This window comes from Acomys minous, assembly GCF_964271855.1.
Source record: "Acomys minous genome assembly, chromosome: 7".
Taxonomy (NCBI): domain Eukaryota; kingdom Metazoa; phylum Chordata; class Mammalia; order Rodentia; family Muridae; genus Acomys; species Acomys minous.
The window spans coordinates 6,122,958-6,144,907 of NC_140488.1; the positions used below are offsets into that span (position 1 = coordinate 6,122,958).

The window sequence follows — 21,950 nt, forward strand, 5'->3', positions numbered from 1 at the left end:
ATGAGAAAAAGACTTGTGAGAGAGCAGATGATGTTTATCCCCTTAGAAGTCAAATCACCATGTGGGGGAGATTGGTTATTAACCAGCTGAAAAACACGCTTGAACAAATTCTGAGAAGAGGTATATATGTGAGCCCAAAACAAGAGGCGGATCCTTTGGAGACTTGGGGATAATTTTGGCTATTCATTACTGTGCCTCAAGGTGCTCCTGGAGAGAACTGCTGGAGGGAAGGCTTCGGGGCTCTGGGCTCCATTTGAGGCTATGGGTTCTGGTTGCTCCAGGTTCCTGCAGAAGAAATCCTGCTGATTATGCCAGGATAACCATTCCTCAGAACTGATATCTTTATGGTTTCATTATTGTATTTTTAAAACTCTTTTTCCTATTATTTAGGTTAGTTGGGTTATCAGTGAGGTACTCTTGGTCAATAAGTTCATAATAAAATCTATTTGCTAAGAAAATTGAGCCTACAGGGAAGAGTCAGGCAGATAACTTGGTGACTGAGAGAAGAACATACAGTGACTAGAGGAGGGAACCAAGGGAGAAGACCCAATTGGGCCAGGAAAATAGAAAAAAAGATGCAATCAATTAGGAGGGTCTGATCTCCCAGCATGCTCATCCTTTCACAGGATCAGTGCTTGCTCTGTGCCTTCAAAGGAGCATGGGGAAGGGGGGGTAGGGGAGGAGCTGAAGTTTGACTTAGAGATGACTTACATGTGTTTCTTCGCCTGTTCCTTGTTTTTAGGATCCTGGAGAGCTTCAGAGAACAGATGAAGTCCCTGCTGTCAATCAACTGTCTTAACCTTACCTTGTAAACCCAGGAGTCAACAAAGGGATTCATAGATGATCCAGGTAAAACGTCAAAGTATTGTCTTGATTCTCCACCCTAAATCCCAGATGGACATGGCTAGACACTGGTCATTGGCAGGTGACACATGTGGAATAAAAAATCAGCCCTAAACCAGAAAACCAAACCACTTTTCTCAAGGCATTTACTGTGCACAAGTACCCTCCTTACACTGGCTTGCCTAGCAGACGGCATACCCAATGCCTCAGGTTTAAATCATCCCATGATACCAGCCCTCTCCTAAAACCTAGAGGTTGTTTCCTTGCTGAAGTCCTACCCCACTCCCAGTCAGGTGAATTTCCAGCTCCTCTTCCACCTACCTTCCCCACAGGCTGGAACTTGGGTTACACAAACACTTGAATTCGCTATTCTAAATACTGCAATTTGCCTGTCCTGTCTGCTGACCTCGGCCTCTCTGTATTTGACATGGTTTGATTCTGTAGGGTTGTGGGTTTTGTTTCATCACCAAGGTGACTATGTGGTTAATTACCCTTTGACTTTTGGGGTCAAGGCCTCCATCTGGGCAGGAAACATCAGTGACTCCAGAAATTTCACCCATTCACCACCCCCATGTCTCTGCAGTGTCAGGACTTGTGTGTGCCATGGAGGAATGCCCAGAGGCTAACTGGAGCCACCAAGTTGTTGGTAGTGTATTGAGCAGTCTCATCCACCAAGTTTCATTAGCTCCCTGGTTTCATCAGACTGCAGCTAAGCCAAGGGCCAGATCTACTGGTAGAAGGGTCTCACTCCAAGGACTAAGCCTAAACCCATTTACTGGTTAAGGTTCATAAGCTTAGGATCAGTTTATACTTGAGGCAGAAAGACAGAGCAGAGGTGGAATGCTGTCTTGCCTGATCATCTTAGCTTCTGTGCAGGGCTACATGCCAGTCTTTATTTCCCACACGCTCATGTCTCAAGTAACTGATTTTCTTTGGGCAACATTTTCCTAGTGTTGACTAAGCACCAGGGTCACAAGCCTTGAATATTTGTGGAAAGCCAGTTGAGTTGTGCAAGGCCCTCACTTCTGGGAGTAGTAGGAACATCTAAGACCTGAGCCAACCTCTACCCATCATGGGAGCAGTTTAAAAGAGCACTGATGCACTTATGGCAGGTGCTGAACAAAGTCAAGAATGGTCTAGGAGAGCCAGGGGTTCTTCCCACTGGGGCACTTCCCACCTGGGGCTCTTCCCATCTGGGGCTCTTCCCACCTGGGGCTCTTCCCACCTGGGGCTCTTCCCATGTGGGGCTTTTCCCACCTGGGGCCCTTTCCTCATGGAGCCCCTTCCACTTGGGGCCCTTTCCATCTGGGGTTCTTCCCACCTGGGGCTCTTCCCACCTGGAGCCCTTTCCACCTGCATTGTGGGCAAAGATGCAGAGACAAAAGAGAACTTTGTGCTGCTCATGATATTGGCGATGCACGAGGGCAGAAAGTTGCAGAACCTTTGTATCATACCCAATGGTTCACCAAAGCTGAAGGCAGAGTGCATGCTGAGAGGAAAGAAACAACTACAGAGGGAAGGAAAAGATAGGACCAATAAGAAGGGACTGGGATTGCATTGCATAACAATAGATGATCATGCAGCAGAGCCTTGCTTACTGTTCCTGCTGAAAAGCCTAATCATTTAACATCCCCTGTGGCATAGTTAATGGAAACCTAGCTCTGAATCTGAGAGTTGATTTTTAATTTGGTGTTTGAGAATGAATAACATGTACTTTGATCAGTCTGTCCTTCTCCCTCTCCCCTAACTCCACACATTAGTTTTCCTACCACCACTCTCTGCCCACTGAATCTCTTCAGTGCAGCCAGTATGTGCACGGGTGTGGAGTCATTCACTGGGACACAGACAGCCCATGAGAGAGTCTATATTGCCAGAAAAACAACCCTCAATCTCCTTCTCCCAGCAGCCATTTGTTGTCACTGATGACCCGAGCTTGAGGTTAAAGTGTTGGGGCCACTCCATGGTGATGTGTAATTTGGGTGGCAAGAGTAGTCCTAGGTCAGTTAGTGCAAGGTGAGGCTTCTGGCCACACACATTAATCCTTCATCAGGCGAGCAGGCTCTTGCTTCAGTTAGTCAGAGAGCCTGAGGTGAGGGTTATCAGTGGGGTCTATCAGGCTGTCCTCTGACAGAGTTAGAATCCCAGCAGGAGCTGGGAGTGCAGCAGGGGCTCAGGAGCAAGGCTTCAGGTGGCTTGAGATCACAGTGGGTGGGACAGTTATTAACAGGAACATGTCTCCAGCCCAGTCAGGGTGAACAATACCCACAGGCTACAACATGTCAAGCCTACTTTCCCCTTCATTGTCCGCAAGATACACTTCAAAACATTGCTCAATACACAGCCCTGGCTATTGGCTGCTACTGTGGCATGAAAAGATGTGGAGGAAGGGTGTGGACTGAAGCTGATAGTCTTAATAATACTCTTCCTTTTTTATTATAAAATGCATTTGGGACTAAGAATCTTTATAAATATTGGATGCCACAGAAAACTCATGAATATGCAGCTGTAAATCTGTGTATATATAATATTCCATTATATATAAGCCAAGTCTTGTCCTTTCTATGTGGAAATGAGCAAGTGTAGAAGTTAAATTAAACCATGTCTGGAAGCTCTTGTGAATTTCATCATTTCCCCTGCGTGAGCCACACTAATATGTAACTCCTGAGCTCTCCCTAGAGGGTGAATTGAACTTGGCCTCATGTTGAAAAGATAAACAAGGTCAAACTGACTCTACCACCCCATGTCTCCTCACTGGGTTATAGTGAGGTGCTTTCAGCTTGGGGCCACTTTATTGACATTGTTGTTGGAGTGGAGAAACACAGGAGAGGGTACAGAGCCACCTACTTTGAATCTTAGAGCTAATGACTACTGTGATGAGGATGGAGAAGGCAGGCTAGGTCCTGGGGCTTCCTTTCCAGGCTCTTCAATCTAGAAGGTGTTGCAGCTGTTCTGTGGTGTTCGAGAGAAGGACCGAGCTCCTGGGTTGCAGCTGTTGACTCCTCTGCTCACAATCTCTGGAGAACTTCTCTGTGCCTCTACTTACCCTCAGCTGGTAGGAGTTGAGCATATGCAGGAGGGGCAACAACTAAAGCAGGAAACTCTGGTGAGTGTCAGCATTTGATGAACTACCTGACAAAGTGAGTGTAACTGTGCTCAGCCATTGCAGGGCTGCTCAAGGAGGTTATCTCCAAGAACAGCCACATTCTAAGCAGTGGGCAGAAGCAGTCATGCCCACAGGTGGCCTCAGGCCTCCTGGAATTCCCATGCCTTCCTAAGAAGCGCTCAATCTTACCGCTGTCCTCAGCAGTCCTGTGCTTTGTGAGGAAAGTGTTCTGCTCCCCAATGGCATATTCTTCAGCTGAAGAGCAGATTGCTAAAACAACTTTGCAAATGCAGAGCTTAGGCTGTGATTCTGAGAACTATGCATGCTGTCCAGCAAATTAGAGTGAACTCCAAAGTCACACTGGGACCAGGGTGCTTGAGTAGCTATCAAAAGCCCACATGCCACCACCATCCTTCTGTTGCCCTCAGGGCAATACCTCTTTAAGACCTCATCTCCAAATGGGGTGATTTCTGGTAGAGCTATCCATGCCCCTGACCCCCCCCCCACTCCTACCACTCTTAATATAGTGTGGAAATGTTCTTCTTGGTACATGACCAACAAGCAAAATCACCTTTGTGGCCACAATTCTGGGGAGATGATCCCTGAACTGTACTGGCCAGCCAATCTAGCCTGCTTGTGAGCTCCAGGTGCAGTGGTAGACACTGTCTTTAAAAGTAAGATGGGGATAACACACACACAAAGACAAATCAACCAACCAAAAAGGTTGCAGGTGCAAAAAGGGTGCCTATATTCATAGCCACAGAGAAGGGTTCCAGCCATTGGAGTCTGTAAGTGTAGAAAACAGGCCAATGTGCCAGGAACAGGTACTGCATGAAATGTTTCTCTCTAGAACATAGGCTCTTCATCAGCACATAAGTGTGGGTCTACCAAGTCAGAAATATTCCTAGGATTTCAAAGTCAGCCTCACAGACACAAGACTTGCAGTACAATATAGTGTTTATTAAGCAAAGACATACCCTTTTTTGAACAGATATTACTTCTCAAATTGGTTGTCTGGAATATAGGTTACAAAGTGGCATAGGACCACAGAAGACATATATGAATAAATCAAGATTAAGGCCCGAGATTTAAAAAAAAAAGGGCATGATGGAACAATATTTTTCTGCATTTCAAACCTCTGTGGCATTTCGTATTTTGGCAAAAACATTAGTACCCTAGAATTCTGCCCATTGAAGGCAGCTTGCCCCAGCAAAAGCACAGATGTATATACGTATACTTGAAAAAGTGTGGGGCAAGCAGATGGAAATGAATAGTAGTTATCACACACTAATCTGGATGTAATAGTTTGCTTTTGCAGCTTCCTTTCCATTAAACTCATTATGCTTAAGAAACAACTAAAAACTAAACTTATGAGTAAAGAAAATAACCCACCCATCCTCTCACATCAAGGGACTCTTGTATGTCCCTTTCCCATATAGACCATGGACTTAGGTCTTCTGCCTCATCTTCCCCTTAGGGGTGAGGATTGATGGTGTTCTCTTCAGTCAGAAAATATGCAGAATTATCTTGACCAGGCTGCCTGGTCTCTCTCAGGTAAGCAGAAGAGGCATGCTGCAAAGGAAAAAAAAGCAGGGAGAGTGGTAAACTGAAATATTCTGTGGTGATAGGAGTATTCCGTTATTTCAAGCCAGTGAGCCACTGACAAGTATCTTTGCATTATTGGTTTACAAGGTACTAGCAGAGGAGAGAGAGAGGCAGGGGGGGATGGAGAGAGAGAGAGAGAGAGAGAGAGAGAGAGAGAGAGAGAGAGAGAGAGAAACAGAGACAGAGACAGAGAGACAGAGACAGAGAGAGACAGAGACAGAGAGACAGAGGCAGAGACAGAGACAGAAAGACAGAGACAGAGACAGAGACAGAGACAGAGACAGAGACAGAGACAGAGACAGAGACAGAGACAGAGACAGAAAGAGAGCTTGGAAAGTTAGGATTCCTGTACTATTCTTCCTTCCAGATGCCCCTTGGCTTAATGGCCGTCCTGAGAACCCAAAACTTCCTTTTAGTCTGCAGCATATGTGTCTGGCCCTCCATTCCCCAGCTTTTGTGAAGTCAGACCTAGCCAAAGTCTCAACTTTAGCCTTGGATTGAAGTCATTTCCGCACTTACACAGTGGAAGTAAAGGTGTCAGCTCCCACCAGGAAGTGGAGGAGGACAAGCACAAAGGCAGTGTTACAGGTATCAGTTGTAGAACTCTTTTTTGACTCTATTTTGAAGTGATTCAGGACCAAGTAAGTGGAACCAAATGGGGTGAATGAGGAAAATAGATTCAGGAGGAGTTGGGTTTCAAGCAGACAGCTGAAGACCAGGACAGGAGTGAGCAGAAAGGAAAGAGCCCAGTCAGAGTCATATGTCCACAGGATGAAACACTTGCCCTTCCTACTCTAACTCTTTCCCAATGAGCTATCTGAAACCCGACGTTCACTGCCTGGACGATTAGATCAATTTGCTGTCAACTCTGATTCTTAGAGTTCCACTCAAGAACATCATTGTATTGGTAATGGGCACGAAAAGGGCTACCTTTTGGAGTCTACTTTGCTAGTGAGCCCGTCAGACCATTTGCCAATTTTAATCTCGGTATGAGATCATAGGGACCCAATTTCTGGTGACACTGATGGTTCATTTGGTCAAGGCATGTATATGAAAATGGTACACATTTAGCTATCTAGAATTTCTAAACATTTAAAATGAAAATACTTTTGATGTCTTGCTTCTTTGCCAGATTGAATGTTTCTGCTCCTTATAAGGCTAGCTGGGACTTTACATGAAGAGCTAAATCTGCTGGGTTATTTTTATCAGGACCAGTTTTATTCTGTAAGTGTAGCCCTTAAAGATGGTCCCCAAGGTCTGTCTGCCCTGTCTAACATAAGGCAACTCCATAGATAAATGCCAAGCACACTCACTCAGCAAAGGGAATTTTAAGGAACTTTTTCAACATGATGAGACCTATCCAAGGTAGGTTCTAGACTGTATTGCAGTATTGCAAAATGGATAATCTCAGTAAGGAATCTGGATTCAGTGTTGAGCTTGGCACTAAAGTGAGGTGTGGCTGGGGAAGACTGAAAGTCAGATTGTATTTAGGAATCATTTATGCAGCTCAGTCATACAAGGATCTTTGTAGCTGTTACTACTGCAATAAAACCCAATGGTTTTACTCAGCAGTGAGTTCTACCATCACATGTGTGACTTCCTTCACATTGATAATGCTTTCAACTCTGCATACCAAATAGAGAACATATTGCTGGGGCATTCTCCTTATGAAGAAGAGTCCCAGATCAAAAGAAAAAAGCTATAGGGCATTTCAACTCTATCATACAGATTCCCTCTTAGACTGTAGAGCCACAAGTTGAAATAAGTCACAAATGACTCTAAGTCTCACAGACAGGAATTTACACAAGGAAACTGAAAGTTCCATGCAAAACCTCTGAAAAAATGTCTGTAGTAAAATTATTCATAATTATCAAAAACTTGAAAGCAATCCAGATGTTCTTCTGCTGATGGAGGGATTAAAATTGGCAATATAGTCATAATGTGGAATAAATGAAAGTGATCCATTGTTTCCTGTGACATGAAATTTGCTAACTGTACATTTCTAAGAAAAGGAGACAGATGAAAATGTCCTCACATTGGTAATAAGAATGAAACCAATGTTGTTTTGATTATGTAATGTGTGACATTAAGGGCATCACAATGGAATGGATAGGTATTCTTTTTTGCTTTTGTCCATCTTCCCGTGTATTGCTCTTTCTATTCCAATTACTTTATTTTTGTGACAACTTCCATGAATCCCAGGATGGCCTTGAACTCATGGCATAGATAATGGCCATGAAGCCCTGACCCTTCTGCCTCTCCCTCCTGACTACTGCATTGAAAATTTTCTCTAAGTCCAAAATTAGTTCAAAATGAAAAACATTTACAAAATATAAGCATCAGGATCAGGCAGAGTGCCCCACCAGATACCTCCCAATTGCTCCACGCAGCTTCAGGATGCACACTTCACAACAATGCTATGGATACAAGCAAATTGCACTTCTTCAATCATTCAGTTAGTTTTATATATTCCATTTTAGTCCTTTTGGAAAATTCTAGTTCCCTGACAGTTTCAGTGCTCAGAGCTTTGACTAAACTTTTCTGCTATCAATCACTTCCAAATCACTTTTGCATCTTAATAGTATATTTGCAAATTTCTGGTTCCAAATGAAAAAATAAAATAAATATCAGTAAGCCATAGCAAGCACTCCAGATGCTGCTAAATTTCAATGTCTCTTGCTGGTTATCTGGCTTTGCTCCTCTGACTGGAAAGGCTAGCTGTGGGATCTTATAAGGATTGCTCCACAGCTGGTATAACAATAATGAACATAATTCCACAGAACAACCCTACAAGGTAACTTCAGATAAGTACGTTAAGTGCAATCACTCTTCATGTAAATGTTAGAAATGGTCACACACACACACACACACACACACACACACACACACACACATACACACACACACACACACACACACACACACACCTACCTTTGTGCTGTTTTCAAAGAACTATTTGGAAAGGAGATCTGAAACTTACAGAAATAATGGAAGTGGTGCTACTAAAACTATTTGACAATTAAACCTACATTTGAAACTGAGGAGAAAAGAAAGATGAACCATAATAAGTGAAAATGTCACAATATAGCTTATCTGCAATGAGATCCATGTCTCAAGTGTTGCAGGTTTTATACAATGGTATAATTAGGACTTTGTTATAGAAACACATAAAAAAAGCAGCAGTATTTTGGAGGGATTAACCACCTTCACTGCTACTTCCATTACATTGTCCTGGCAACACACATGCCTATAATTCTGTCATCTCTGCACTCAGGAGTGGAGCTAAAGGGCCCGCTCTGACTTCTAGGACAGGGTGAACAATACATAAAAAATTTGCGGCAAAACATCAACAAAACTAACAACAAAAACATGTTGTTACACTAAGACACTGCAAGGACATAAACAATAAAGTGTTATTTATTCAAAGACAGATCTATCACAATGTTTGCAGTATTAAAATCAAAAGCAAGTGAATAATACAAATTCAACAGAAAAAAGGAGAGTCTGCACATTTCTAACTGGGGTTTCTAAAATGTGTAAGATCAGTGATTGCTTGAATCTATGAGAAGATATTTACTTATATTTCTCTGAATCATCATCTCAAAGATTTACAGAAAATGAGCAAAATTGGACATGACACCTGTGATTTCACAGTGTTATAAACAGAACACTATTTTAAACCTCCTAACAACCTTGAAGGTCATCTGATTTATTTCATCCACTTCCAAGTAGCTCATTGTACCTACTCGATATCAGGGGTGTAAAACCCGTGGAAGAAAGGCTTGTCCTCGTACCTGTGCACTTCCTTGTAGTTGCACTTATGTTTCTGCTTGTGCTCAACCGAGCTGATTTCCTGGTCTGAATTGTTCCAAGTGGCCTTTGCCGAGTGGCTGGTCGAATATCTACAATCTCAACCTGAGATTCCAAAAGAAGAGAATACATTTGACTAGTGGGATAGAATAAGACACAAATAATAGGAAACACAGGCAGAACCCAAACACTTTAAACATAATAACATACTTCAAGCAATTGAGAAGCCAACACTGTGTGTGTGTGTGTGTGTGTGTGTGTGTGTGTGTGTTTGCAACAGACATGAAGTACATAACAACATTAGAGGGATAAAGTTTCATAGTTCTACACAACGGTGGTCAGTGTACATACTTCTGAGTCTGAATTAGGATGTTCCATATTCGCAGCTTCAGCCTGGCAAATTCTTTGCAATTCATTCTTCTGGCGTCGTTTTTCAAGCCTCAATAAAGCCATAAAGAAAGAATTATCAAAATGTGTATTGTGTACTGGCCAGGAAACTTGCTCTTTGTTGGATAGCTTTCATTGCACTAGACAGGGTTATATAAGCTGATGGAGGGAGAAAAAAAGTCAGTGACAGTTTTGCCAGCTGTGAACACTGTCATCAACAATAATGACTGGCATGGCACAATATGCCCACGTTTACAACAGTTGCATCAATGCTACGTGGCAACCGAGCAATTTCTGAATGGATTGATGGCCATACCACGGGAGGAAACATATGTCTGGTATTATAAATCTGATCAAGAACACAATGCTGGGGAGTTCACCAGCCCCAAGAGTGAATCTACTTGCCATTACCTTGCTAAATGGGCATAGCATCAATGTGCTCTCTAAATTAATGTCTTTATGCAATTCGTCTTTATGCCCATGGATTAGTGCAGTTCTCAGATCTCATCAGAGAAGTTCATTTACGCAGTATTCAGTGGTTAAAATTGAAACTCACAACTAGTCAAGCTATAGAGAATTAAGTGTTATTGGCATGTTTAGATATACATGGTACATCTGTAAGAGCCCCTTCCACACAAGGCTTAGGGAGTATTGCAGAAGGTAGGGCAGGAAGGCTGTAGGAATCAGAGATCAGGGAGATAACAGTGTCATGTGGACCATGACGGGAACACTGCACTCAGGAGCTCATAATAGTGGCGTGGCCACATGAGACCCACAGAAGCCCTACCTCCTGTAATACTGCTCCAAAGAGTGTTTGTTCTAATTGACCTCTTTAGAACAATATAGAAATATGATCCAATGAGAAGCCACTGTTAGAACCCAATCTCTGCTCTGAACACAGTAAAGACATTCATAAATAGAAAGAACTCTAGCTCAAGGACGGGAACTAGCCACTCAGATGTTTGTTTTGATAAATCTCTGGGTATTGTGTTTATTTCATACTCCATTAATTTTCCATTTTTAATATATTATATCTATTTTTCTCTTTATGGATTAAGCTTAACATCCAAATGGTATAACGAGAACACTTTTTTTACACAATGAGAAAGACCAAGGACAACCTATTTTAAGTAAAGCAAATGGTTTCAGAAGGCCTACTCAGGTTACATATGCTCATGGTAAGGTTTTGTCAACTAGTTCATATTTTATTTGCTTTCTCAGTGTCTCTACTTGTAAAGACAGAGTTGACAGAGGATAACTGTGAACTATTGATTATCCTTACTCCATATCTCAAATGCTATCACGTGTGCTTTCAATACTCCTGTTTTTAAAAATGTGTATTTCTTTATTCAGTGTGTGTATGTGTGTGTGTGTGTTCATGTATGTCACTTGTGTGGAGGACAAAGGAAAACATTCAGGAATCAATCCTCTCTTTCTACTACGTGGGTTCTAAGAGTTAGGCTCACAATCTCAGATGTACTGTGTATATTTTTTTCTTGTTCCATTATTGGACCAATCTAGAAAATAATGCAACAGACACCAGTTACATAGTTCCTCACATACATGAAAATACACAGATTTGGAAACCAGCAAATTGGTCATCTTAGATTCATTTGAAATCCTTAGTTGATCATGTTTTGTATGCAATTTCTTTAGTAAAAAAATGTGTTTCAGCTCTGCGTTACTTACAGCCATGATACCTCTTACCTGGGGCACTTCACAGGAATGTCATCATCCGAGTCAATAACTATAACATTGGATTGAATTTCAGTGGGGTGTTCCTGCAGAAAGATTAGCATATCCATTTCTGTTGTTGCCATCATCATGTTGGCATCTTTGAGAGTCAAACCCACAGTCAAGCCCCAGCCTAATTTCCACTCAAATGTATCTGCATACTAAAATATGCTTGACATATATAGCATCCATTACATATTCTAGTTACAACTGATCCACAGGTCAGTGTGAGGAAGATACCAGGTTTATAGGTATAAAAACAAAGTATACACAAAATGATTTATCCCAAGCCTAGTAGATCCAGAAGAGGAATTTCATTTTCACTCAAGTTCACCGCTCACGATTTTATGCCATCATACTGTAAAGACTGTAAAGACTCTTCTGACTGCTGTCCTTCTGTTCTCATCTTTTATAAAATACCCACCAGTATAGGAACAGTGTCCTAGAGGCCTAGAGAGAAAAACTGGAGTAAATCACAAGTAGACGTCCTGGTGCCTTGATGAAGGCTAGCGGAATATGGATCGGCCAAGTAAGATTCATTTTCTCTTTCTCAGAAGAGGAAGCAGATCTTGGGACTGAGTCCTTACATCTTTGAAGTCTACATTCTCATGGCAGATGACGAACAACTTCCTTCAGTTTTCGCTTCTATACAACGTTCATTACTGTTTTCAATATGGAGAGGCGGTTTATTCTAAAACTGAATGTGGGAGTGATGGATCTGCTACACCACCACAAGAGGATCATGTACCACAGGCCAGAGGTCTTCATCTAGGCTGCTAACACTGCCCTGTCCATGGTGTTCTACTTATGCCCCCATTGGTGCCAAATCCTTGAGATTCCATCCACTGTAATCACTGTAATCAGTCCAGATTCCTGCCATTCACCTCCTAAACAAATATACAATTGCTCTTTCCTCACTGAATACTGAGTCTTTCTGCACTGATGTCCAGCTGCTGAAAGCAAAAATGATGTGCCCTTCAAAGTGAGGGAGACATAAAACATACTCACTGATTCGTGTGGCTTACGAAGGATGGAAATGGTTCCCACGAGATAGTACTGTTGCTCCCCTAACAGCCTTGGAGCTGATGACCGAATGTTTCTGCTGTTAGGAACATATTTCTTCCAAACCATAAATGACTCTAAAGATGACACAATGTCAATTAATTTAAAAAGTATACTGGATAAATAAGGTGGCAGCTAAATAATACATCACAATGCTGTTTGCCACCCCAATGGCATTTTTCAAGATTTTGAGCCATGGTATTTTTCTTGTCTTCTTTCATTGACAGCCAAGCTCTGCAGATTCCCCAGATGGTCATCACCAAAATATGAAAACCAAATGTAAACTTGTGCTGAGGTCAGTCGTTTGCTGTTGCTCAATTGATTGTTGTGGAAGTCTCTAAAAAAACTGTGTGTTTGTTTGTGTCTGTGTGTGTGTGTGTGTATGTGTGTGTGTGTGTGTGCATGCATTTTTTCCATATGTTTTAAAGATATTTCACCTTTAATTCCTAAGAAACATGAAAAATATTTTAATTAGCATTTGGTTACCTGAAGCACAAACTATACCTCACCTCTGATTGTCTTGTATATTTTATGGCTCTGAAGCAATTAACTTTTTATATGTCAATTTCTCTGCTTGCACATCCTTAAACCTTAAAAATTAAACATCAGGCCCCATAGCATACATGCCATAAATGTGGAAATAGCATAGATTTGTCTAGTGAAAATGTTAGAGAGATGACTTCTTTCCCCAGGTTAGTGTGCAGAACTTTAGTGTTTATATTTTATATATTGGTCCTTGAGAGGATGCTAGAATTCTAGACCCCCAACCCAACCAGTAATTCAATCTGTGGTATGATTTACAAGCTACACAATCCATTTGTAACTTTAGGTGTTCATAGAGTTGCCTTTAAGCTTGGCAGTGCATTAACCTTTTCTTTTTTTATTAAGTTTTAAAAATATTTTGTTTTCTAAGGTGAGACAGCCATCATTTACCAATGTCATCTACCATATTTCTATATGGGACCACTTTATAAAAGTCACTACTATTTTTTTAATGCCTAATAGGCATAGCCATAAATTGTGAGTCTATTGATGTTAGATGTTTTGTAAAGGCCAATAACACAAGAACATGTATGCTAGCAATCAGGGAATACATCACACCTGATCATCATGTATATATCATGGGATGGATTGCTTACCATCATAATAATTCTGCAGGTACAAGATGAATTTCACATAGGCATACATTTTGTTTTTTTCATATTTGCCTCTCTCAGCATCTCTTTGCTGGGCATTCTGATACGCATTTCCTTTTCTTACCCAACAGCAAAATTCAACAAGACTTCCAACTAAGGAGAGCAAGAGGCAAAGTTATGTAGTCTGCGGGATTATTTCACACAATGAAAGTCTTCCTTAGTTAAAAGAACATTTTAAAGAACACAACTTTCTTCCCATGAACACTGATACTCACTGAGCTATCATTGTTGTATCTGTAGACTAGTATACTGGTATTTATATAGCACTACTAAAATCAGAGAATTACTTCTGTAATTACGGCTTAGGATAAAGAACAAGACAGAGTGGAGGATGATTATTCCATAAAATAATTTTCTTGATTCTTTGATAATTTCATATACGCATGTGATATATTTTGGTCAAGTTTATGTCCCATGCCTCCCAAACTCTCCCAGATCCAGTTTCACATCTACTCATAACCCTTTGGGGGACAAATGACCTTTCCACGGAGTCACTTAAGACCATTGAAAAACACAGATATTTACACTAGGATTCACAGCAGTAGAAAAATTAGTTATGAAGTACTGGTGAAAATAACGTTATGGTCAGAGGTCAGCACTGCATGAGGAACTGTATTAAAGGGTCACAGCATTAGGAAAATTTAGAACCACTGGGACAGAGCATGCTCAGCCAGCCAGGGACCACGTCATTGAAGAAAACCCACTCACCTTCCCCCAGTATCCACGAAATGTCACTAGCTCCTTGGCTGAGAGTCAGGGCCCATGAACTACTACTCCCTATTCCTCCAGAGGAGATAGTTTTTTAATGTAAGAAATGTTGTGAATGAAATTATAGGCTATAAACTTAAATGAATATATGATCATCAGCTATATTACCTGATTTTTTTGACAAAAATTGCTAAGGGGTAAGAGAGAAAGAAATTATTCAACTGAGTGTTACTGGTCACTCAAAAATCCAAAATTAAATTGAAACAAAACAAAGCCATGTATACATACCTGCATTTGCCAAAGGAAGATGGAGAATGATCTTCTGAGATATTTCATCCTTTTGTTCATCAAGAATAATATCTAATAAAGTCTTTCCCACAATATCTTCCTGGAGAGAGTGAGAGAGAACAGCCTTTGCTTCCTATACTAATACTATTAGTCTGCCCTGTGAACCTAGCTCTGCCCTTGCCCACCTATAGGTATAGGTAGGTGCTGAGCTTCAACCCAATTGCATTGCCCTCCAGTAACTGCTCCATGCTACAGCCCATTCTGGCCATGGTTTTCCTGTGTATTATCTACCTCAAACAGTTGAAGCCTTTCTTATCCATCTCGGAGACCACCAACGCTGTAACCACCACCATGTACTGTTTCCAGAATTTGTTTTTATTGACTTGACATGAAAACCAGTGGAGAAGATGATGAAATATGGGCATAGTTAGATACCAATGGGTTATATGAGGCTAAAAGTAAATCACCCATAAACAGGAAACCATAATGACCCGCTTCTCCAGAATCTGGAAGAACTTACTGGACGGTGGCCAAGAAGAGGTAACACATTCTGTGATATAAAAACGACTTTTCCATCTATGTTCATGATAGTTGAAATGTTTTCCAATGGCTAATAAAGACATAATAATAATATAATTCAATAGTGGAACAATAATAAAATGATAGCTTTATTTCTAAGTGCATAAATAATTATAATAGAACACTGAAAATGTTTTCCATTTCTTACATATCGTTAAGGTAGGACCATACCTAATTAAATTCTTCCTCCTACACAACAGAATCTACTTAACCTTAGGCATGAGATACTTATCAAATGATGTGTCACTTAAACAAATGTCAGTGTGCACCCAATTAACACTAAACATGGGAATTTTTAGACATGAAAAGTGCACTTAACATACGAACATAGATAACATGGGTTTTTTGAAGTTTGATGTGATCTGAGAAGTGAAATGTAAGCAAAAGGTCTCCAAAGAAAATTATCATAGAAATATCAATTTGGGGGCTGAGGCTATAGCTCAGTGGTAGGACATTTCCCTAGTGTTTGTGAGGACCTGGGTTCCATCTTTAGCATAAAAGGAAAAGAAGACATCAACTTATAAGTTAAAATACATGGTAAAACACAGCCAGAGAGTTTTGTATGTGTTTATGTTGGTAGAGTACTTACCAGGTGCAAAAGGACCTGGTTTATAATCCCAGTAACAGAAAAAAACAAATAAACAATGACAACAACAACAAAACAACCACCCAAATCAACAACTACAACAACAACAACAACAACAACAACAACAACAAAACTAAAGTAAGCCTAAAGCCAGGACCTGATAGGACTCTGACTGCAAGTTTTAGGAAGATTTTCAGGGAATGTCACTGAAAGGTTAAAATGAAGAAACTATATGACCAGTCCTCAACATATTAGAGGATACCATAGACGCTAATGGTTCTTCTTCTAGATATACATGAGGAAAAAAGCAGCGCCTCAAAGAACTGTGTTTGTCCACATTCTTGGCAGCATTATTCACAATAGCAAAAAGGTGGAGGCAATCTACTATGGTTTGGATATGGCCAGTCCTGCAAGCACTCATGCCTTGAAAGCTTGGCCCCCATTGCACACTGTGAGAGGTGGTAGGGTCTGTAAGAGGAGAAGCAGAGTGCTAGGTCACTAGGGATACTGCTTACCACTCTTTGGCTTTCTGTCTTACAGTATGGTTGTTCTCTCACTTGCTACCTCCACTGTAAATCCAGCTCCACCATGAAGCCATCTCACAAGCGATACAACCAAGCGGCCATCCACGACGGACGCAGAATTTTGAACTTGCACTAAATAAACCTCATTTCTTAGAAGGCAGCTACGCTCACCACTATACCACCAATGCCACATCAAGCTTTTTGTCTTTATAGAGTAACCAAACTTAGCAGTTTTATTTACCGCAGAGAAAGCTTAACATATACTCCAAGCAACTGACAGATAAAAGGCTATGAAAAATGTAGCATAACAAGTAGGTAAATCTTATTTAGCCTTTACAGGGAATTCTGCCACCAAATATTTTAGTGAGTGAAATAAGCCATTCCAGAAAAGAAGCATGTTTCATTTTATGACATCTGTAAAATAATTAAATTGTAAGGAGAAAGAAAGAAGTGAAAAGCAAACCATAAAAATAATAAAAACTTTTAAAAAGAAAATGAAAATCAGCTCTTTGAAAAGAGAAATCCTGGTGATAAGCCCCTGATAAAGTGAATTGCATAATGAAAACCACAATCTTCAAAAAACAAGTTTATTTTATGTGTATGAGTGGGTTTTTTTCCCTGCATACATGTCTGTCCAACCCTCTGGGACTGGAGTTACAGAGAATTGTGAGCTGTTGCATGAGTGCTGGGAATTAAACTCAGATCCTCTGCAAGAGCATCAGTGCTCCTTTTTGGGGGGGGGGGGAGACAGGGTCTCTTCATGTAGCCTTGGCTGTCCTGGACTCACTTTGTAGACCATGCCGGCCTCGAACTCACAGTGATCCATCTGCCTCTGCTTCCCTAGTGCTGGGTTTAAAGGCGTGTGCCACCACGCCCAGCTAGCAGCCAGTGCTCTTAACTGATGATCAACAATTTTAAGAACAAAAGGTAGACATCATTACAGAACCTTCAGCCATAATAAATATGACTCGAGAACGTTATCATCAATTTTATGCCAGGAAAATTGAAATTGATTGGATAAATAAGTTCTTAGGAAGTAGTTTACCAAAGATAACTCATGAAAGTAGAAAATTTGGATCATACCTTGATCACTATAGGATGGAACCATTACTTTCACATATCCACTTATTACCTGCTGTGGTTTCAAACTGGTTTGAGTGTATCCTCACCCAAAGGGTCACACACATGGAGATATTTGTAGCACAGAAATAGCAACTGACCAGCTCCTGGATTCATTATGTGTTAATCCAAAAGATTATGCTGCTTTTATTGCTGTCAGTGTATTGACACTGCTAGGTAAGTGCTGCGACTGAGCTATAACCCCAGCCTCAGTTGAAATTAAAAACAAAAGACGAAAGAAAAAAACTCCACCTTCTTTTCATGGCTCAAAATAATAGCCCAAGCTACACCTTGTTCCAGAGGCCTTAATTTTTTAAACATTTTTTCTGCTTAAAGACAGCTGTGCTCATACTTACAGAATGTTTGTGGCACGAAAAGCTTCTCTAAGAAAAGGTTTTCCAGGGAAGTTACTCACACATGACAGAAGCTAAAAGGTGGCAGAGGAGGCATTTCCCCCTGCACTTGTGCCGATAAACATCCCTGTGGTTTATAGTCACCTTCTATAGTAGTTCAAATATGCATTAGGTTTTATACAACTTATTGAAAGACTTCAAATGATAATTTTGAGGCCTCTACACAACACAAATTTCATTATATGATACTTACCAGTCCTTTTTTTTTTATAATGAACTGCATAAAAGGAAGAAAGAAGTCCATACGTGGCTTAGGTTTTTATTTAAGAATGTGCACTGTTGTAATACTTGTTGTATTATTGAAGGCCTTTAGTCTTCCAGCTATGCTTTGAGATGTGCTGTAGTGCATCTTGTATTATACACAATCTACACATAGAGTACGCAACAAAAGCACCCTTACCATAACCGCCGTCTGATGGTACTCTTTATGGGTAGTGAAGACAGGAGCTTCATTTTTTTTCAAAATTGGCCCTTACGTCTGACATTCCTTCTCAAAAAAGAAATGCGAGATGTTATATTAAGATAATGAGCAGTTGATATTAGAGTTCTCAAAGTTACGAATTAGAAAAAAAGTATTAGTTTTTGAATGGAGGTGGGATTTGTGTATACCATAGCTTATAGTGGAAGTCAGAAGAGAACTTTGGGAAGTTAGTTCTCTACTTTCACTTTTATGTGGGTTCTGAGGAGTGAACTGAGGTCATCAGGCTTACATGGCATGTGCATTTAACCACTGAGCTACCTTACCAAGGCAAAGTTATAATTAGTATCATAGAGAAGACTTAATCTGTGGAATACAATTCGGATTAAAAATGATGGCATTGAAAATTCACCCAACAACGTGCAATTTTCCATTTGGTTCTGTGAAAACTCAGGATCCACAATATGCCAGACAAGGTTAACAACTCTGCATGGATCCATACCACCAGTCCCTAACTAAAAGCTGGAATTCTACTCTTCATTTCTGGACAAAGGCCTTACACTGGGGGGATCTTCAGGCCATTCCCAGGTCTGCTCAGTGAACACCACACCTCATCTTGTCCTCTGTTCCCCTTCACAGCCATACCACCTCTCCTCCTTGACCTGAGTCAGTAAAGACATCAGTAACACAGCCTCCCACCTCAATGTTTTATGTCAATAAGAATTAGCTCCTCTACTCACAAGAGAAAGAAATAGTCGGGGTGTACAACGTTTGTGCTGGGGGATTCTGACTCTAGGTCAAGAGTCTCACAGCATGCCCTCAGAGTGCACTCAAGTGCCTTCACTAACGAGGCAATGAGAATAGGGTGTGTAGCATTGGTGCCGTAGGATGAAGAGTGTAGCAGCTATGGCCTGGCTGATGATGACTGAAGAAGAAATGCAATGTGATGGAGTGGACACAGGGCCTAGAAAATATTTTAGGATGTTTAGCCACAAAGAAGGCATAGAAATAGGGAAAGCCATAGAGGAATAATGTAGTCAAGAAAATAGTTGCTTCAGTGTATTCCATGAGATTGTTAACTGTGGTATAAATAGTATTGCTCAAGAAGAGGACAGACATTTTATAAGCACCAAGTTAGACAACTAAGCTTACATAAGGTATATACTTAACTACATAACTTTAGACTAGACTAAAAACTTATATAACTGAAATGTGAAATTATGAAATCCACAGTTTACAGTTGGTGAGTTCCCCATCCCTATATCAATGATTGGTACAAGATTAGACAAAAAAATAACTCAGTATTTTGCCATTACAACGGAGCTCCGAGTCAACCTTACCTTATCACCCACTTGAAGTAAAGTGGTCTTATGTCTACTGTATCCAGGCAACTCTAGAATGCACACTGATTAGGAGATTGGCTGAGAACATAAAAGCCACTGACTATGATTGGTCCTAAGAGGCAGGGCTGTGATTGGTCAAAACACAAGTTTAAGTGACTGTGGTTACTGTTAAGAGCAAGGCTGTGATTGGCCTAAAACACAAACTTCAATGACTATGATTTGTTCTCAGAGTCAGTGTTGTCATTTGTTCAAACATAATCCTTAATGAATGTGATTGGTGGTTAGTGGTGAGGCTGTGATAGGTCTAAAATGTAAGCCCCAATGACAGTGGCTGGTTCTACAAGGCATAGCAGTTGGGCTCAATGAGTCTATAGGGAGACATTCAGCAGTTGCTGCTTTCCTGATTTGATCTTTTAAACATATGTCTCTATATGTAATATTTTGATTACTTTTATTTTATTAAATGTTTCCCCTGAATGTATGTATACCATGTGTATGTCTGACACCTATAGAGATCAGAAGAATGTATTATCTCATTGAACTTGAGTTACAAATAGTTGTAAGCCACTATAATGGGTACTGCGAACCAAACTCAGGTCCTGTGCTGGGGCAAAAAATGTTCACAACCACAGAACCATTTCTCTCTCCTCCTCGAGTTATATTCTGTTGCCTCTCTGCATAGTACCACACAGAAAAGACCACTGTCCCGGGACACCAGAAAAGGTCCATAGAGCAGACAAGTCTTTAGGCTAGAAATGTTCCCAGTCTTTGGCTAAGAGCTCTAAAGCTAGCTTGTATTACTGGCTAAGAAATGCCCCCAATTCTTATGCCTATGCAATATCTATAACACTAGCTGCTGCCAAAGGATGAGACAATTCAATATCTGAGCCTGCCTTGGATTACAAGTCTAACTACAAAGCAGGAGTGGACATTCTCTACTTCCTAGGATCAGACAATAACTGGAAGGCTCAGTAGGCAAAGAGTCTCAATACCAGAGGCCTGCACAAGAGCTGCCATACTGTAGGGTGTCACCTCCTGTTGCTCAGATTACTCTGGACATTTTTCATTTTGGTTTTATTTGCTTTAACATGGGAAACAGTGTAACCTAGCTGCCCCCTCAACTCACTTTAGGTCCTTAAACTACTGATCCTCCTGCCTCCAGTCCACAAGGACTAGGATTAGATACCTCTGCCACCATGTAAGATTCTTCATGGCTTAGATGGAACACACATCATCCATATCACCATCCCAGTATTTTGTGATAAATTTGTGAAGTATTTTCCCCATTAATCTAGCTGTGGAAAATAAAAAGCCCCAAATCCTGCACAGTAATTTATGAGTAAGAATAAAATACAGAATGGGCCTTTACTTACTGGATATCAAGAATTATTATAAAGCTTCAGTACTCGAGATTGTTGACAACACTGAAGACATGTAAAATATAAGGAAACAAATGTGAAAGACACATAGCACCAATAAGATCCTTGCCAGGCCTTCCACCCGCTGCCACACTGACCTTTTTGTTCTCAGCATTATCTACAGGGCCTAGAGGCATGGGAGCTCTGTTTATGGCAAAGGAGGGGAAGGACAAGTGGAACCTCAAGAACAAGGCCTTGCTCCACCTCTTGGCAGGACCACATATTACTCTCTGATCTTCAGCAAGTGAATTGGCATCTCTGTGCCTCAGTTTGTTTATCTGCCAAATAGGAATGAGGCTAAAAGTACCTGCTTCAAAGAGTTGCTCAGAGAGTCAGTGAAGTGATCAGTTAAAGCTGGCCTGGTATTTACCAGTGAGCTTAAGACACAGTGAGTCTGACTTGCATTCTGTACATTGGGTGCCTCCTCTTTCTTGGAACTAGGGACCATGTATCTTTCGACATCACTGGAATCTGGCACCGGGGCTTGTGGGGTGCTACTGGAGAGGTCAAACTCTGGCATATCAGGATATCCAACTGAGTTCAGTCCATTACACTGGACTCCCTTTCTCAGTGGGGCTCTCCCTTCCCCTGATCTGAGACCTACAGATCCTCTCAGGAGTATCATGTAGCCCTCAGGGAGATTACAACCCCAACCGTTTCCTGGTAAGAAGCTGTTCAGCAAGCACCTCCAGCCTCTAGCAAATGACCTTTATTATTACCTGGAAGTTCTTCCTCCATCCGTAGGATAATTATGAACTGTGTTTTCCTTCTTGTGAAAGGACCGCATGCTACTGCATGTTAATGATATACTGTA

General features: G+C 41.0%; 1 protein-coding gene and 1 long non-coding RNA gene across 8 annotated transcripts; one reads left to right on the top strand and one right to left on the bottom strand.

Annotated features, from left to right (window-relative positions):
- Positions 1-216: 216 nt before the first annotated feature.
- On the top strand, positions 217-16,926 carry LOC311601327. 5 transcript variants are annotated; one of them, XR_014780505.1, is made up of 6 exons: positions 217-390; positions 743-849; positions 1,795-1,951; positions 3,762-3,946; positions 12,037-12,839; positions 16,442-16,926. It is a non-coding gene; the product is annotated as an uncharacterized lncRNA (long non-coding RNA). The 5 variants fall into 5 exon arrangements; XR_014780506.1 differs by lacking the exon at positions 1,795-1,951 and adding an exon at positions 15,214-15,276; XR_014780507.1 differs by lacking the exon at positions 1,795-1,951.
- On the bottom strand, positions 5,369-15,096 carry LOC311601310 (uncharacterized protein). Of its 3 annotated transcripts, none has more exons than XM_084788707.1 (6): positions 13,684-13,817; positions 12,491-12,621; positions 11,456-11,529; positions 9,713-9,800; positions 9,346-9,466; positions 5,369-5,518 (listed from the first exon to the last, which is right to left on the bottom strand). In XM_084788707.1, the coding sequence occupies exons 1-6, from the start codon at positions 13,730-13,732 to the stop codon at positions 5,469-5,471; spliced, it is 513 nt and encodes a 170-aa protein (XP_084644833.1). In that variant the 5' UTR covers positions 13,733-13,817; the 3' UTR covers positions 5,369-5,468. The 3 variants fall into 3 exon arrangements, with proteins under 3 accessions (XP_084644833.1, XP_084644832.1, XP_084644834.1); XM_084788706.1 differs by lacking the exon at positions 5,369-5,518 and adding an exon at positions 14,737-15,096 and having other exon boundaries at positions 8,951-9,466; positions 13,684-13,833; XM_084788708.1 differs by lacking the exons at positions 5,369-5,518; positions 9,346-9,466; positions 9,713-9,800 and adding an exon at positions 9,848-9,907.
- Positions 16,927-21,950: the final 5,024 nt, after the last annotated feature.

Coding starts and splice junctions, on each gene's coding strand:
- LOC311601310 (XM_084788706.1), bottom strand. CDS start 13,732: ATGTATGCCTATGTGAAATTCATCTTGTACCTGCAGAATTATTATGAT. Junction 9,801..11,455: donor ATTCCTGTGAAGTGCCCCAG/GTAAGAGGTATC, acceptor GGCTTTATTGAG/GCTTGAAAAACGACGCCAGA. Junction 9,467..9,712: donor ATCCTAATTCAGACTCAGAA/GTATGTACACTG, acceptor TTGGAATCTCAG/GTTGAGATTGTAGATATTCG.